We start from the raw sequence: 15451 nt of genomic DNA, 5'->3' as shown, positions 1-15451 counted from the left end.
TGGAGCAGATATGCTAAAAACCATCCTAAAATCCAATTTATCCATGAATCAATTCTCCAAATCAGGAATGCAGTAATGCAGTTTTTTCCTGGAGTCGCTCATCCCCAGGTGTGTCCCCAGGCTGAGGTGGGATGTCACAGACCCACACTGGCACTGCAGAAAACAGAGCTTCCCTTTCCAACACACCAACTCTAAATCTGCTCTGCAACCTCTCAAGTTTCAGCTTTTTTCAAGCTGAAAAATTCTGACTCTAAAAACTTTGTTCCCACTCAGTTTTTCCCTCCAGGTTTTGTGGTCTGTGCAGAGCATGCAGAAATCCCATTGTTCCCCAGTGCAGAGCATGCAGAAATCCCATTGTTCCCATTACAGAGCATGCAGAAACCCCATTGTTCCCATTGCAGAGCATGCAGAAATCCCATTGTTCCCCATTGCAGGGCATGCAGAAATCCCACTGTTCCCCCTGCAGAGCATACAGAAATCCCATTGTTCCCATTGCAGAGCATGCAGAAATCCCATTGTTCCCATTGCAGAGCATGCAGAAATCCCGTTGTTCCCATTGCAGAGCAGCTCCTGGCACATTCTCCTGCAAAAACCAGCCCTGGAATAGCCACCTCCAGCCCCAGGAGTAGGGCAGGAGCAGGGCAGCAGTGGGGTACAAGTAGGCAGGAGTAGGGTATGAGTAGAGCAGGAGCAGAGCACAGCAGGAGCACAACAGGAGCACGGCAGGAATCGGGCAGGAGCAGGGCAGGAATAGAGCAGGAGTAGGGAACGAGTGGAGCAGGAGCAGGGTATGAGTAGAGCAGGAGCAGGGCATGAGTAGAGCAAGAGCAAGGCAGAGCAGAGCAGGAGTAGGTCAGGAATACAGCAGGAGCAGGGCACGAGTAGAGCAGGAACACGACAGGAATGGAGCAGGGCAGAGCAGGAGTAAGACAGGAATGGGGCAGGAGCAGGGCACAAGTAGAGCAGGAACAGCGTACGAATAGAACATGAGCAGGGCAAAGCAGAGCAGGAGCAGATCAGGAATAGAGTAGGAGTAGAGCAGGAGCAGGGTATGAGCAGGACACGAGCAGGCAGGGCAGGAACAGGAGTAGAGCAGCAGCAGAGCAGGAGTAGAACACGAGCAGGCAGAGCAGAGCAGGAGTAGAACAGGAGTAGAACACAAGCAGGCAGAGCAGAGCAGGAGTAGAACAGGAGTAGAACACGAGCAGGCAGAGCAGGGCAGGAGTAGAACACAAGCAGGCAGAGCAGAGCAGGAGTAGAGCAGGAGTAGAACACGAGCAGGCAGAGCAGAGCAGGAGCAGAGCAGGAGCAGAACATGAGCAGGCAGAGCAGAGCAGGAGTACAGCAGGAGTAGGGTGTGAGTAGAGCAGGAACAGGGCAGGAGCAGGGTACAAGCAGGACACGAGCAGGACACGAGCAGGCAGAGCAGAGCAGGAGTAGAGCAGGAGCAGAGCAGGAGCAGAGCAGGAGCAGGGCACGAGCAGAGCAGGAGCAGGGCACGAGCAGAGCAGGAGCAGGCAGAGCAGAGCAGGAAGAGCAGAGCAGGCAGAGCAGAGCAGGAGCAGAGCAGGAGCAGAGCAGGAGCAGGCAGAGCAGAGCAGGAGCAGAGCAGGAGCAGAGCAGGAGCAGAGCAGAGCAGGAGCAGAGCAGGAGTAGAACACGAGCAGGACAGGAGCAGAGCAGGAGCAGAGCAGGAGCAGGACAGGAGCAGAGCAGGAGCAGGACAGGAGCAGAGCAGGAGCAGAGCAGGAGCAGAGCACGAGTAGAGCAGGAGCAGAGCAGGAGTAGGGCACGAGCAGAGCAGGAGCAGAGCAGGAGCAGGATAGGAGCAGGACAGGAGCAGAGCAGGAGCAGGACAGGAACAGAGCAGGAGCAGAGCAGGAGCAGAGCAGGAGCAGAGCAGGAGCAGGACAGGAGCAGAGCACGAGCAGAGCAGGAGCAGAGCAGGAGCAGAGCAGGAGCAGAGCAGGAGCAGAGCAGGAGCAGGACAGGAGCAGAGCAGGAGCAGAGCAGGAGCAGGACAGGAGCAGAGCAGGAGCAGAGCAGGAGCAGAGCAGGAGCAGGACAGGAGCAGGGCACGAGCAGAGCAGGAGCAGAGCAGGAGCAGAGCAGGAGCAGGACAGGAGCAGGGCACGAGCAGAGCAGAAGCAGAGCAGGAGCAGAGCAGGAGCAGGACAGGAGCAGGCAGAGCAGAGCAGGAGCAGGACAGGAGCAGTGCTGACCGTGTGGCCACTGTCCCCGCGGCGGTGGCAGCCCACCAGGTGACATTCCTCGCCCGTGGCGCATCTCTTGGTGACCGAGGTGCTCTCCCCGCGCGCCGTGAACAGGTGAGCGGTCAGGCAGTAGCGCGTGCCTGCACAGGGGACCCGGGATTCCATCACCGTCATTAGAAGGAATTGGAGTTTGATTCCCATCATTATTAACAAATCTGGAGTTTGATTCCCATCATTATTAACAAATCTGGAGTTTGGCTGCCATCATTAAAAACATTTCTGGAGTTTGATTCCCATCATTAAAAGGAATCTGGAGTTTGATTCCCATCATTATTAACAAATCTGGAGTTTGGCTGCCATCATTAAAAACAAATCTGGACTTTGCCATCATTAAAACGAATCTGGAGTTAGACTGCCATCATTTAAAAACATTTCTGGAGTTTGAGTCCCATCATTAAAAGGAATCTGGAGTTTGACTGCCATCATTAAAAGCAAATCTGGAGTTTGATTCCCATCATTAAAAGCAAATCTGGAGTTTGATTCCCATCATTAAAAGGAATTATGAAGTTTGACTGCCATCATTAAAAACATTTCTGGAGTTTGATTCTCATCATTAAAAGGAATCTGGAGTTTGACTGCCATCATTAAAAGCAAATCTGGAGTTTGACTGCCATCATTAAAAACATTTCTGGAGTTTGATTCCCATCATTATTAACAAATCTGGAGTTTGATTCCCATCATTAAAAGCAAATCTGGAGTTTGATTCCCATCATTAAAAGCAAATCTGGAGTTTGACTGCCATCATTAAAAACATTTCTGGAGTTTGATTCTCATCATTAAAAGGAATCTGGAGTTTGATTCCCATCATTATTAACAAATCTGGAGTTTGACTGCCATCATTAAAAGGAATCTGGAGTTTGACTGCCATCATTAAGAGGAATTCTGGAGTTTGACTGCCATCATTAAGAGGAATTCTGGAGTTTGACTGCCATCATTAAAAGGAATTCTGGAGTTTGACTGCCATCACTGATGCCTCAGAACAGCCTCTCACATCTACACACAGCTCAGGAAAACATCCCCAGAAAATGCCTCTGCAGAACCATCTGCAACTTGATGAAAAGAGCATTTAGCAAGAAATTAATTCCTGTGAAACCTCAGCTGACCCTTCCAACCTCCAGCAAGGCTGCTTTGATTGGAATTACTAATTAGCACCAGCATCCACACATTTATTTTTGTTTCTCCCCTCTTTTTGGCAGCAGGCTCCTGCCAAAAAGGTTTGTTTCCAAACCAAAAGGTTGGTTTCAGGTTTGTTTCCTCATTCCTCTGCTCGGCTTCTTCCCCTTTCCCACCGTTCCCGTGAGTGTCACCAGGGTGAAAAATGAGGAAACATTTCCATTCTTTTCTGAGCTTCATCCTCCCCAGCACAGGTGTGAGCCCCTGTCAGGCAGGTCCTGCTGCTCACCAAGAACAGGAAATTTTGGGATGGCATCCAAAGGGAAGGGAATCAAGCTACAGAGGAAATTCTTCAGGTTTTTAAAACAACATCTTGAAATTAACTCTTGGGAAGCACATAATTATGTATGTATACACAGGGAAACATATATAGGTAATTAATATGGATGTATTATTAAAAAGGTGCTTGAATATTATTTTTTTTTGTTATATAAAACTGGGAGATGGAGGTAAGTAATTTTTCACTGTTGCTTTACACTCTGAGGAGAATAAAGCTGCACAGGAAATTCTTCAGGTTTTTTAAACAAGATTAAAACTAACTCTTGGGAAGCACATCATTATATATATATACACAGAGAAATATACACAGGTAATTAATATTGATCTATTAGTCAGAAATCTGTTTGTATATTAATATTTTATTGCTATATATTATATCAATCTGAGAGAGATTGAGATAAATAATTTTTCAGTGTTGCTTTGCACTCTGAGGAGAAAAAAGCTACAGAGGAAATTCAGGTTTTTTAAACAAGATTAAAATTAACTCTTGGGAGGCACATCATCATTAGATACACAGAGAAACACCTATAGTTAATATTTATGTATTATTAAAAAAACCATAAATTAATATTTTTGTTATATATTATATTTTTGTTATATAATATTTTTATTATATAAAACAGAGAGAGATGGAGATAAATAGTTTTTCACTGTTGCTTTACACTCTGAGGAGAATAAAGCTACAGAGGAAATTCTTCAGGTGTTTTAAACAAGATTAAAATTAACTCTTGGGAGGCACATCATTATATATACACAAAGGGAAATATACATATAATATATGGTATTATATAATGTATTAATTATAGGTAATTAATACTGATGTCTTATAAAACATTAAAATTATTTTAAATAATGTTATATTAAAATACTAATGTTAAATTCAATAATAATATTTAATTTAATATTAAAATACTATCATTATTTTTAAGTGCTGTATATTAATATTTTTGTTGTGTATTATATAAAACAGAGAGAGATGGAGATAAAGAATTTTTCACTGTTGCTCTACACTCTGGAATGGCCAAAATTGTCAGATCAGCAGAAAATTCCCGACTCAGCATTACCAAAACAAAACTGCTGGCACATTAATGAATGCCATGCATGAGCCAGCCTTCTCCAAGGGGGTGAGTCAGGGAAAAGCAAGTTTGAGTATCACAAATATTTAATATCTCCTTATCCTTACTCACTTTCAGGACACCACCTGTCCTCAGCCCATCTGTTGCAGTTGTAGTTGTCCACGGCGTTGTCACAGGTAAAGCACTTGAAGCTGTTCGGGAATGGAGTGGCTTGGAAAGGGTTAAAAAAGCATTAAAACACAGTCAGTTGGGAAGCACTGAGAAAAAAAATATTCAACATGGTGCTTGTACACGCATGTATTTACAGAAATAAATCATATGTATTTACAGAAATAAATCATATGTATTTACAGAAATAAATCATATGTATTTACATCTTTTCACTGTTAGACAAATAAAACGAGTTTGGCAGAAAGTTTTTTTTCTCTCTAGGCTTGAACCTGAAGTCTATCCTCATGTTTTCACTCCCAGGGAAGAGGGAAGAGTTTATCTCCCTCCTCCTCGTGGGGCAAACATAAATCTACATTTTCCTTTGATGGAAAAACTGCATTTCCAGAGCTTGAACTCCCACTCGGAAGGAGAAGTCGCATCCTTTCAACAAAAGGTCTTTTAAAATCTCATTTCCATTATTTCAATGAACTTTTGGAAGGTGCAGGGTTCATTAGGGGCAGGTATTATTTCCAGCTATTATATCCTGGCTGCTTTAACGATGCAGGTAATGCAAATGAAGGGATGGAACACTGGCGATGCCAGATAAGAGGAAGAAAAAAAAAATAAATAAATGATTCCATTAGTGCCAACTGGCTTCACAGGTCCCACGAGGTTTTTAATTACCTACAGAGCGAATTAATTGCATGCAGCAACACCTATTCCTCCCCTTACAAAACCCCCAACAAGACAAAAGACCAAAACCACCTGTTCTGGATTATTTACAAGGAAACCGCCGCACAATTTCCGCTGCAGGGAGACAGAAAATAATACAAGGAAAGCCCTTAAAATGCCAAACTCCTCGTGCACTCTTTAGTTTGGCAATGGTTTGATTTATTTTCATTTAGTCAACTTGTCAAACACTGGGGACAAAGTGCTGTGGGGCGAGAAGCAGAATGTTTATTTTAAAGTTTCTGTGGGCACGAACAGCTCGGAATGCAAAGGACTGGGAGGCAAATAATTGCAATTTTAAGGCAGAATTCCACAAAAAGAGAAAAAGGCCAGAATTCCACAAAAAAAAAAGCTACTTACGGTCTAGTGGAGGCCTGATGTTGTAGAAGTTGATGTTCTCAGCTGCAGCCCAGTGTCCTGAGAGGATGAGGAAGGGGAGAACGGCCGCGGCCAGCGCGCGCCGCAACGCCCCGGTCCCCAACATCACTGTACAGGGAAACCCCCAGCCCTCAGGCCTGGAACAGCAAGGGAACACATTATTATTATTATTGTTATTATTGTTTAGTGGGAATTGTGAGGATCTGAGGTGTGGGATGATGAATTTCCTGCCAAATCCCGCTGGAGCGTGGAGATGCAGCCGGGAATGCCGGCGAGCGGCGCAAAGCTGAGCTGGTGGTGCCTTCTGCTGGCCAGAACCCCTCACACAACGCTGGGACTTGCAAAATAAACTCAAATTCACGTTATTCCTCTCATCTATTTGTCCTCCCGAGCCTTAAAAGTGCCTCAAAAGGATTCCTAAAAATCAGCAGGACTGAGGTCCTTTAGATCCAGCTTGAAACAGTGTGGAATAAACAGCACTAAACGCAGAGAAATCTCAATTTTAACACCAACAACCAATCCCTTGCCTGAGATAAATAAACTTCACTTCACACAAGCTGCATCATCTGAATTTTAAGTGCACTTCACCCTGTCACAGCATTAAAATTTGTAAGTGTAAACTCAATTTATTTATTTTTAAGTGCATCCCAAGGGAAGGCTAAGGAAGATGGCACAGACGTGTTGGAGAAGGGCAGGGTGGAAAGTTCACATGGATGAGATGCAATCACCCAAAAATCCATTTATTTGGGGCCCCCTGGGTGCTCTGCCAAGGCTTTAGAGAGAGGAACTGAGCATTTTGCTCGGGTTGGTATTCAGATTTCCACACCTCCAGACAAATGCAGGGAATTGTGGCAAATTCCAGCGGCCCTGGAGCCTGGTTCAGATATTACAAATCACAGCCTCGCTCCTCCCATGCAAATTCCCAGCAGGACAAACAAGCTGGAGTGGAGGCTCCTGCCAAACCAGAGCCAAAGGCATTCCCTCCAAACTTCCAGGCACACCCTGGCCAGGCTGGAAATGGAGCTCAGCAGAGAATTCCAGGAAATTCCCTCTTTTCCCTGTGGTTTTTTTTGGATTGGTTGGGGTTTTTCCTTTTCCAGTGGAGATGGTTTTGCCAACCAAGCAAACAACAGAATTTTAGGATTTGTGAATTTTATTGTGAATTCAACCATACTGCTTGCGATCTGCTTAATTAAACCTTGGCTTTATGGATATATTTCAGGAGAAATTCCACAGTCCCAGCCTACCTCTGCTCCCTGTGTACTTCCAAGTCTCTTTTCCATAGGATGGTCCAGATTTCTTCTGGCTGCAGCCCAGGATCTGAAGGATTAAGCAGAAGAATCTGTGGAGAACAAACAGCAGCAGATCATCCAAATTCCGTTTTCAAGACACACAAATTAGCATTAAATTAAGATAAAACCCAGGATTTTATAACGAGATATTTGCAGAAGCACTTGAACTACACAATACGGCTCCCACTGAGAGCTGTGGCACTGCAGAAATCGAAATTCCCTCCTTCCTGGGGTAGTCCAGTGCCATAAAAGACAAATAAAAGACAAAAAGTGAGGGAATGAGGCTCAGCCCACCCCTGAGGATGAGTTTCCTCCACTGCTGAGGGGATGGCCGGGGTGGGACCACACCAGGGAACATTCCCATTCCACAGACATCCCAACTTTCCCCGGGAATTCTGCCCAAAACAGAAGCACGGATCAGCAGCAAGGGAACCTGAGGGAGTGAAGACAAACCAATGGACAAACAGTTCCCCCCAGTGTGTGGAGCTGATCCAACTCCTGGAATTCCAAGCCACATTCCTGATCCCAATCACCTCATCCCTGTGCCCCTGCACCATCGGGGATGCAGATTTCCTGACTCCAAAAAGGCTCCAAACCTTAAAAAAGCTTCAGGGATGGTGGTTACCAGATGAGAAGAGTCTTTTCTGGGCCTCTTCTTCACTCTCCTTCCTGGATCCCTTGCAAATAACTGTTTATCCTGGAATTCCAGGATGGAAGGGAATTTAAGGCTCATCCAGTTCCACCTCCCTTCCACTTCCACGCCTTCAGCTCCAAGCCCTTCCAGCCTGGCCTGGGACACTTAAATCCTTGCAATATCCTTATTATATACTTGGAATAGCTCGAGCAACCCAGTTTTGATCAAGAATTTCACAAAATTACAGTGTATTTCAAGCACTTTTAAATTATTTCTGCGGGAAGGGAGGGAATTGAATCACTCCAACATTTCCAAGGCTTCTCTCCTTGTGCTGCTGGCTCAAGGAAATTCTGCCTTTATGGGCTGTAACTGGATCTGAAGCACCTGGGCAGAAATACAAGGCACAATTCCACTTGTGCCAGTTTGCTGCAGACCCCCCTGCTCCCCTCCCCTGGGCTCCTCTGGCTTCTTCTCGTGCCAAATGGAAAATCTGAGGGAATATAAACACAAAAAAAAAGCGACTCTGGCTGGGGGCAAGGCTCAGCAAATCGACCTCCCAACCTGATGTAGTCAAAGGTGTCCTTGTTTGCCAATAAATAATGGATGTTGTTTGCCATGGCTTGGTTACACAGCTGCACCACAAGGGCGTTCTCCAGTCAAATAAGAAAATATTGGCCCCAAAAATGGCTTTCATATCTCACCCAGGATCTTTCAAAAGCTTGTTTTCTTCCCAGAGCCTTATCTCTGTCGAGCTGGCAGATAATATTATCTAGCAGAGTGAGTAAATGTTTCATTAGGCCCAATTAGGAGCTCTCATTAATGAGGGTGGGGGGAAATGTCACCACATGGAAGATTAACTTACATAAACAGGAGCAAACAGGGAGCTCCAGCTTTCCTGGGGGAGGGAAGACAACCCAAAAGGGAAGGGCTGGGCGCTACTAAAAACCCCTGTGACTAAAACCCATTTCAAGAAAACAGCCAGGAACACAATGGCTGAAATAATTAAAATATTCCAGAAGGCTGGGACCTTGCAGGGTGTGATGGAAAAAAGTGGGAAGCAGCATCCCTGCTTTCTGATTTTAATAAAAAATTCCAGCCTGTTTTTCCTGGCGGGCTCAGTGGAGGATTAGCAGATTGAACATCAGATGTGGAATGCAAATGAAACTTCCTGCTGCCATCCAGAAAGCAATTTTCAGGTGCTCTTGGATCACTGCAAACGCTTCTGTTGAGCTCGTTCGGTTGCACTTCGGGACACGGGAGCTCCACAGGCAGAAAGGAATTTTCTATTTGGGGCTGGAAAGGTAAAACCCAACAGCTGACGTGGCCCTGCCACAAATCCCCAAGGGCACAGAGGAAATTCAGCTTGGCCGAAAGGGCAGAAAGAGCTCCCTGGCTGCTGCCCCTTTCTCAGGTTCTCCTCTGGAGACCGTTTAATTCCTGCAAAACTCAGCCAGGGAACAAGTGGCAGAACAAATTTTTTTAAAAAAACCCAAAATTTTCTTTAGGAAACAAGCAGTCACATTTAAAATGAAAAGGTGGGGAAAAGCGAATATTTTGACTTAATTAAATAAACATTAAAGCACCCCAAAAATTATTGCAGACCTGCAAATTTAAAACCCTTTGCTACGGAAGTTTTATCTTTTTTTCCCCCCTGCTGAGTTAAGTCTGTATTTTTTTCACTTTTTGCCTCACAGCATGTTGTTATTAGCACAACACACCCCAGAAAATGGGTTTTACATCACACTGACAGACATCCACAAGGAGCAACGGTGACAGAATCCAAGTGAACTCATCCACCGGATCTTCAACCACCACAATTTCCTTTGGCTGCACCCAGAACCCCTCTTGGAACTAAAATTTGGCCCTAATTACCAGGAATTGCCAAGTTCCTTATCTGAGATCTTGTAAAAGTGAGGCCCAACGTGGTTTTAGCTCGGGGCAGGATGTTGGCATGGGAGGTGCCTGACTGCACCGAGCACATGAGATGATTTCAGAAAGAAAATAATCCCTGATGAACACGATAAACCCGGGAAGCAGCACTGGGGGGAAGGATTTGTGAGCTGAAAACGGGGAATGAAAAGTGCATTATTCCCTTCACAGCTCAAACTGATATTCAGCTTAAAATCCAGAACCCCCCATCGTGCATGGATGGATTTTCCCCATGTGGAAAATAATTCATTTTGTCTAAAAATCCAGTAATGAGATTAAATTTCTGCCAGTTTTCCATTTCCTCAAAGAGCTGAGCTTTGCCAAACCTCTGGATGGCCAAAAGTTGAGTTTGGAACACAAACTCACTTTTATACATCACCTGCAGCTGGTTTAAATCTCCCCCTCACCTGTGCAAGGCTGGAAATTGGAATTTAATATGGCTCTGGAGAAAAAGGATTACAGGAATAAGCAGCTTTTCTTTTTTTCTTGTGACTAGGTTCCACAAAATTAAATGTACAGGCCCCAAATAGGTTTCATCCTATAGATAAAAAGAATATATATATTTTTAAAAGAATATATCCTTTCAAAAGAATATAATATGTTCACATATATATAAAAAGATATATAATACATATATTAATTAAATCTTTTAAAATAATATAATTTTGTTAAAATAATATATTTTTATAAAAATAAAATATTATTAAAATAATAAAATATTGTTCATCCTGCTGTAGGCTTTTACAGGGAGAACTGAAGTGTGGAGTTGGTGGGGGTAATAATTGCTGTGATTTCATGGCTGAGTTTTGTAAATTCAATTTTTCCTTCTCCACAAATAAGCTGTGATTTCATGGCTGAGTTTTGTAAATTCAATTTTTCCTTCTGCACAAATAAGCTGTGCTCTCATGGTTGGGTTTTGTAAATTCAATTTCCCTTTTAGGGTTTTTTTTTTTTAAGCCTGGAGAATTCTACAGAACAAAATGACCCAGCCATGGGAAATCTCCCCCTTCCACAATGCCAGGCAAAGACAGAGGAAGCAATAAACTTTATTACAGAGGGGAAAAAGAGGTGCAGCAACCTTTTGAAATAAGAGAAGTTGATGCTGCAGTTCTGGGCTCTCACTTACCCACCATGAAAGGACTTTGGGGGCTGAAAAGGGAAAAAACCCAGAGCCAACATTCCTGACAATTGAGGGGATGTTCAATGGTCAGGATAAAGGGATGCTGCTCCAAAAAACCTCCTCAGTGCCTGCAGGAATTACCTTAAAATATCCTAAATATTGTCATACCTACAAACAAATGGATGCAGCAGCTGAAGGGTGGAAAATTGTGCATCTGCTCCCTTCTTCTGCCTCTGATAGAGGAGAATTCCACCTTTGAAGATAATATAATATCTGAATATAGATATAAGATGTGTATATATAAATATATATATTCATTCCATCTTTTAAAATAATATATTCATACATATATAATTGTATATATATTCATTCCATCTTTTAAAAGTATATATTCACATATATATATAAATATATATAATACATATATTCATTCCATCTTTTAAAATAATATAATATATTCATACATATATAATTATATATATAATATATAATTATATATGTATGAATATTATTATTCATTTATTATATATTATATATTAATTTCATATTAATTAAATATATTTAATTAATTATATTCATTATATAAATAAATTTATTATATTTTCATTATATTATATTTTTATATTATATTTTTATTATATTTTATATATATTATATATTAATTTATTATATTTATATGAAATTATATATTAATTTCATCTTTTGAAATAATATATTCATACATATATATATTCATTCCATCTTTTAAAAGAATATAATATATTCATATATATAAAATTATATATAATATATATATATTCAATCCATCTTTTAAAAGAATATATTCATATATATAAATATATATAATACATTTATTCATTCCATTGTTTAAAAGAATATATTAATATATAAAATATATATAATTCATATATCCATTCAATCTTTTAAAAGAATATAATATATTCATACAAATTATATATATATATATACATTCCATGTTTTAAAAGAATATAATATATTCATACAAATTATATATATATATATACATTCCATGTTTTAAAAGAATATAATATATTCATACAAATTATATATATATATATACATTCCATGTTTTAAAAGAATATAATATGTTCATATACATAAACTAATCTATCCATTCATGTGATTGAAGATATTCCTTCATCCTGCCCTGTCTCCCTCCCTCATCATCTCCCAAAATCCTTGACTGCTTCAGGTCATTTAATGGAAGGAATTTCTGGCCTGGGATAATGGGTGTAATTAATGAAAATGAATAGAATTAACAAAAGGAAATTGAATATATTATTAGAAATAACGAAAATTTAACTTTCTCTTCAGTTTCAACACAAAGGCCGATAAGTTTGGAGTACAGAACTCCAGAATAAATCAATATTTTTTTGTGTATTGTGCTGCTTTCCCCTGGATTTCAGGAGTTATAGGAACAAAAAAAAAAATGCAGAGGAGACCCTGAAGATGAAGAGCTGCAACTTGATGGAAAAATGGAGAATTCCTCATCTTGGGAAAGGAGCAGGGATGTGGGAGAGGGCAGCGAGAGCAGGGCAGGGGTGGAGGGAGGAGGCGCCACAAATGCCAGAGCTCCCAAACAAAGAGCAGGGAGCACTTTGGGAACAGGGAAAAGGGTTTGTGCTTTGCCATCTGCTGCCAAATTTGGGGATTTTGGGATGCTGGATGTCAAGCCAGATGCTTGGGAGAGAACTGGGAGTTTCCTCCTGCAGGCTTGGAATAAATGATGGGATTGGGGTTGAGAGGGAGCTGAAAGCTCATCCCAACCCAGCCTGCCCAGCTGCCACCGCCCCAGGCTGCTCCAAACCCATCCAGCCTGGCCTGGGACGCTGCCGGGCAAATCTCACATCCCTGCACGCAGGAATAATCCAATTCACTAAATTCAGCCATGAGAACACAGCTTTACTATGCCAGAGAAAGATTCAATTTACAAAATTCAACCATGAGAACACAGCTTTACTATGCAGAAGGAAAAATTCAATTTACAAAACTCAACCATGAAAACAAACACAGCTTTTTTTATGCCGAAGAAAGATTCAATTTACAAAATTCAACCATGAAACCACAGCTTTTCTATGCAGAAGGAAAAATTCAATTTACAAAACTCAACCATGAAAACAAACACAGCTTTTTTTATGCCAGAGAAAAGATTCAATTTACAAAATTCAACCATGAAACCACAGCTTTTTTATGCAGAAGAAAAAACTGAATTTACAAAATTCAACCATGAGAACACAGCTTTTTTATGCAGAAGAAAAAACTGAATTTACAAAATTCAACCATGAGAACACAGCTTTTTTATGCCAGAGAAAAGATTCAATTTACAAAATTCAACCATGAAACCACAGCTTTTTTATGCAGAAGGAAAAATTCAATTTACAAAATTCAACCATGAAACCACAGCTTTTTTATGTAGAAGGAAAAATCCAATTTACAAAATTCAGCCATGAAAACACAGCTTTTTTTTATGCAGAAGGAAAAACTGAATTTACAAAATTCGGCCATGAAAACACAGCTTTTTTATGCAGAAGAAAAAACTAAATTTACAAAATTCAGCCATGAAAACACAGCTTTTTTTATGCAGGAGAAAAAACTGAATTTACAAAATTCAACCATGAGAACACAGCTTTTCTATGCAAAAGGAAAAATTCAATTTACAAAACTCAACCATGAAAACAACCACAGCTTTTTTTATGCAGAAGGAAAAATCCAATTTACAAACTTTAACCATGAAACCACAGCTTTTTTTATGCAGAAGGAAAAATCCAATTTACAAACTTTAACCAGGAAACCATAGGTTTTTTATGCAGAAGGAAAAATTCAATTTACAAAATTCAACCATGAGAATACAGCAATTATTACCCCACCAATTCCACACCCACCCTTCAGTTCTCCCTGTAAAAACCCACAGCAGGATGAGCAATAAAATCTATAGGATGAGACCTATTTGGGGGCTGGTGCTCCTCTGATGGATTGAGAACAGTCCTGAAAGCAAAAATCCCATTAAAATATTCATCAGCTTCTTCCAAATAACTCAAATCACAAAAATAATCTAGAAACAATTATGGCAGGAAGGATTTTAAGGTCAAAAAACAAACTCGTTGGCCAAGAAGAGAATAAAAATTTTTACTTTTCCTCACAGGACAAGGAATGAGCGCAGAATTAAAAATTTCATGTATATTTTGCTTTTCGCAGCTATCTAAGCATAAAAACACCATTTATTTCCTGGACCAGAATGAGGAGATTTTGCTTTTGTAGCCATTTAAGCATAAAAACACCAATTTTGCCTGGACCAGAGTGAGGAGATGCTGGAGCAGGGGTGGAATTCTCTTATCAGACACTGCAGAAACAGCACAAAGTGCTGGGCAAAGATAAAGTTCTGCAGCTGCTGTTATCAAAAATGGGGTCAAAAAGTTAACTCAGGCAGGGGTTTATGGCTTAAGCCCTTAAAATAAAGCCAAATTTGGAGAGGGAAAAGGGGCACTGTGAGACGTGAGGCAAAGACAAGAGAGGAGATACGGAAAGGGCTGGACCAAGAGCAGATTAATGGAAATAACCTGAATAATCAATAGCCAGGCACAAGAAAATTAATTAACTGCTAGATGGGCCCCCACAGAAATGATTCCAAATGAGTAATTAGCGTTATTCATAATAAGGTTTAAGTGCTCTCCAAAAAGTCAATATCAAGCAAGGGAAAATGTCAATTTATTACGTTAAGACATATAATACATAAAACCTCATGAATAAGGCATATATTAAATAAAACCTAATAAATAAGACATATAATAAATAAAACCTAATAAATAAGACACATAATAAATAAAACCTAATAAAACCTAATAAATTGACATTCAAGTATCAATTTAATAGGTTAAGACTTGGAAGGATCCAATTTCCAACCTGCAAACATCTCCCATGCAAGGCAACTCCCCAGCCTTCTCATTTTTCCAATATTAAGGAATAATTTCACTCCTTAAATGTTATTTTGTCCTTGGCAGACTGGGAGGTACTTGCAGGCAGCCAGAAATGTTGGGTTTTTATGGATGCACATGGAATTTTACAATTAATAACCTCAAAAGAAGCAGAATTGGTGGGAAAAAGTCAAATCCTAAGTACCAGGCCCCCAAATTATATATATATCTACATACATACATACATACATATATATATATATATGCCCAATATATATAATTATAAATAAATTTATTTAATTTTTATATAATTATAGATTTTAATAAAAATATATTATATAAATAAAATGATGTAATATATAAATATATAAATGTATATTTCTATATAAATAGATATTCTAGACAGAATATATAAAGAATAGAACAGAATACGATATAATACAATAAATATAATACAATTAATATAATATAGTAGTAATATATTAT

General features: G+C 40.4%; 1 protein-coding gene across 1 annotated transcript in view; it reads right to left on the bottom strand.

Annotated features, from left to right (window-relative positions):
- The window catches only part of LYPD6B (LY6/PLAUR domain containing 6B), a 49139-nt gene that overhangs the window by 4089 nt on the left and 29599 nt on the right, over positions 1-15451 (bottom strand). Inside the window, exons 2-5 of the mRNA XM_071435498.1 lie at positions 7306-7400; positions 6041-6195; positions 4913-5011; positions 2223-2353 (exon numbers count right to left, since the gene is read on the bottom strand). Of these exons, the coding sequence (XP_071291599.1) occupies positions 2223-2353; positions 4913-5011; positions 6041-6164 (354 nt within the window). The 5' untranslated portion in view covers positions 6165-6195; positions 7306-7400. The remainder of the gene's footprint in view (positions 1-2222; positions 2354-4912; positions 5012-6040; positions 6196-7305; positions 7401-15451) is intronic.

Source organism: Agelaius tricolor, unplaced genomic scaffold, assembly GCF_023055355.1.
Source record: "Agelaius tricolor isolate 1412-34295 unplaced genomic scaffold, bAgeTri1.0.p SCAF_10, whole genome shotgun sequence".
NCBI lineage: Eukaryota > Metazoa > Chordata > Aves > Passeriformes > Icteridae > Agelaius > Agelaius tricolor.
This window is presented reverse-complemented; position numbering and strand designations above follow the sequence as displayed.